This window comes from Oncorhynchus masou, chromosome 24 (assembly GCF_036934945.1).
Source record: "Oncorhynchus masou masou isolate Uvic2021 chromosome 24, UVic_Omas_1.1, whole genome shotgun sequence".
Classification (NCBI taxonomy): domain Eukaryota; kingdom Metazoa; phylum Chordata; class Actinopteri; order Salmoniformes; family Salmonidae; genus Oncorhynchus; species Oncorhynchus masou.
The window spans coordinates 20,759,769-20,763,084 of record NC_088235.1 but is presented as its reverse complement, the minus strand read 5'-3'; the positions used below and the strand labels follow the sequence as shown (position 1 = coordinate 20,763,084).

At 39.8% G+C, this 3,316-nt stretch overlaps 1 protein-coding gene across 1 annotated transcript; it reads right to left on the bottom strand.

Moving 5' to 3' along the window:
* Positions 1–1,090: 1,090 nt before the first annotated feature.
* LOC135511566 (oligodendrocyte transcription factor 3-like) lies at positions 1,091–2,909 on the bottom strand. The gene has a single exon (XM_064933053.1). The coding sequence runs from the start codon at positions 2,680–2,682 to the stop codon at positions 1,933–1,935; it is 750 nt and encodes a 249-aa protein (XP_064789125.1). The 5' UTR covers positions 2,683–2,909; the 3' UTR covers positions 1,091–1,932.
* Between the last annotated feature and the right edge of the window lie 407 nt (positions 2,910–3,316).

Genomic DNA, 3,316 nt, shown 5'->3' with positions numbered 1-3,316 from the left:
TTCTGATGGGATCAATAAACTTATGCTGGTCAGATCTAATAAGATGCTTGTGTTTTTCTTAATTATGTTACGATAAGTATTACATCTTAGATATATATGATATATATATATATATATGGTAGAAAACTCCAAAAGCATTCAAGGACTATACCCACACATTTTCTGCAGATACTGCCAGATAACCAACATTTCTACTGGTGTTAGTTGCTACAACAAATCTCTCCTAACCCCCATTGGGTGTAATGTGTATTCAGAACTACTTCTGCACCTGTGAAATGTAGTGGACGTTCATACAACACATTATAATAGGCCCACATGTAAACATTACTAACTGCACTGGATATTATATTGCCAACCTGAAAAACAAATACTTTGCTCTCACATCACCACAATGAATTAACAGAAACAAATAAAAGTTAGCAAGTATCTTACTTTGTTAAGCTGTCATTAGGCCTTCCTCTTACGTGGATCTAAAATATCTATAGACTGTCTACAAACATTTGATATAGTCTAGATAAGTTAGGTCTACATAGTCTACAAAATTATCAAAAAGTTACATTAAAATTCAGGCATTATTGACATACTGCATGATTCCATTCACTCAAGGCCTACATAGGCTACTAGATATAACCTATATTTAGACTTGGCTTTAAATCTATTAATAAATAGCCAAACCTATATGTAGACATGGCTTTAAATATATGAATAAATAAGCAACATATATGTAGACATGGCTTTAAATATATGAATAAATAACAAAACCTATATGTAGACATGGCTTTAAATATATGAATAAATAACCAAACGTATATTTAGACTTGGCTTTAAATATATGAATAAATAACCAAACGTATATTTAGACATGGCTTTAAATCTATGAATAAATAACCAAACCTATATTTAGACTTGGCTTTAAATCTATGAATAAATAAGCAACATATATTTAGATTTGTCTTTAAATCTATGAATAAATAGCCAGACGTATATTTAGATTTGAAATCTATGAATTAATAATCGACAGGAATAAATGTCCTTAATTGAGGCTATGTTAGATACATCCTGACATGGTATGGACAGGCAATGCAGCATGCATGGTTCATCATATCCGTTTTATTGACATTTCATCCAGGAACACTGGGCAATAATAAATATTTCATTAGTCATCAATACAAAAATAAAGACGTGGGGTCTCCGGACATAAAACATTCTTTCCAGCAAAACAATCATGCAGCCATGCTAAAGAAGTTCAACATATGGACAATAACGCCACCGCAAAACTAAAAGTATTTTCAGAATTCTATGGAGTCATCAAGAGCCATATTATTTCAACCTTTCCGAACTTAATATATAAAATATACAATTGTCATACACTGTAGAATGCGATTTCACCATCCTTGTTACAAGGAAAGGGCATTCTTCACTTTCACAAATGATGCCAAAACAAACATTACATTTGCATGTAACTTTTTTCACCCATTCAGACATCTCCAGCTTAATGCTCTCCAAACATGAGGTCACATTCAGACATCTCCAGCTTAATGCTCTCCAAACATGAGGTCACATTCAGACATTTCCAGCTTAATGCTCTCCAAACATGAGGTCACATTCAGACATTTCCAGCTTAATGCTCTCCAAACATAAGGTCACATTCAGACATCTCCAGCTTAATGCGTTAGGTTTTTTCACTGAGCGTCTTGTAAGAAACATATTTACATAGCGTGAATGCATCTCTGGTGACACCAAATAAACAGCTACATTTTTACCGTGAAAAAATTATTTTCACAGGGTCTTTGTTACGAGGAGGACTATTTAACGGTTCTCATACGCAAAACAAATAAACATACATACAATGCATGCATGGAGGTCATTTCTTCATGTCCAATTCATAATTTACTGTACATTTTGACACCATTCTGTATCGGTTGTCCCGAATTACTTCATCACATCCTTGTTTCCGCTTGCAAGTCTCGTCAGTCCCGCTGAACTGATAGGAATATGAGGGGGTGGAGGTACTTGGCATATGGGGCACGGGCATGGTAAACCTGCCCAGTGTTGGAAGCCGCTGCCGAGCTGAAGAGGGTGTGCAGGGGCACTCTTCATTAAGGAGTGAGGTGCTCGAATGGAGGTAAGTCCAGGTAAAGTGGTGGTGAGGGTAGAGGATGTGGACGAGGACAGCGCGCTCCCGAGCAGCGGATGCACCTGATGCGCCGGGTTGCCAGAGTGCCCGCTCACTGTCCCGCAGTGGAACGCAGAATGATGTCCGCCGTAGATTTCTCCAACCAGCCTTTTCATCTCGTCCATGGAGCTGTTGAGCATCAAGATGTAGTTTCTGGCAAGCAGGAGAGTGGCAATCTTCGACAGCTTTCTCACAGACGGACCGTGTGCGTAAGGCATAACTTCCCGGAGGCCGTCCATTGCCAGGTTCAAGTCGTGCATCCTCTTGCGTTCCCGCCCGTTGATTTTCAGCCTCAGATGCTGAATCTCTTGCTCTGTCACCTGCTTCTTGAGTTTGTACTTGCTCCCGCCAGATGACGTATTTTCCCCGTGCCTGGAAAGATGCTCGCTCGTCATCTTCTGGAGGAGTTCGTTCTGCGCCGAGGACACTGAATTGAGGTGGTCTCGGAGATACATTCCATCCATGTCTGGTGAGGAAGATCTGCTCGAGCTGGAGTCAGAATGCATTTTATTAGCTCGGTTTGGGTAGGAGGTCGCTGATTCCCTCTGTCTCTGCCTCTATTTTTAAATCACACTCGATCACTTGCTTCTGTCGTTTGAGTTTGGTCCTCTTTTTGAGATGGAGGTCTATGAGGGCATGAATGGACGCACTCGGCTTGTTGGCCGGATAACTGCGCGTAATCTTATCCCGCCGGTGCACCTCTTCTTGCTCTGTGGTGGGGTAAAAGACTGCTCCGAGTATTTATAGTGCGGTTGAGAAGGGGAACAAAAGGAACCCTCCTATTGATAATAATGGTCTTGTTAGGATGACGTCCCCATTATACAGGGCGGTGTGCTTTGACTGTCCCATTGACCAAAGTGACATCTATTCCTATTCATTCTAAAGCCACCGCGGGGGAAAACTTCAATCCTGGATAATCTGAAACTAAGACAATTTGTAAACACTCTGTTGCTTTCTAGAAATAATAACGGGTTAGTCTGAAATTATTGTTTCATCAGCTTCACTTTGTAATGTATTTCTGTAAGGCTTTTTAAAAAACTGTTTATCACTCAAATTTTGGAAAACTAAAGCGGTGTAACCTAGTCAGTTTTAGTGATTGCGTGTATGGGATCGGCTACAATATTATCTGCATCGCTAGAA

Coding starts and splice junctions, on each gene's coding strand:
- LOC135511566 (XM_064933053.1), bottom strand. CDS start 2,682: ATGCATTCTGACTCCAGCTCGAGCAGATCTTCCTCACCAGACATGGAT.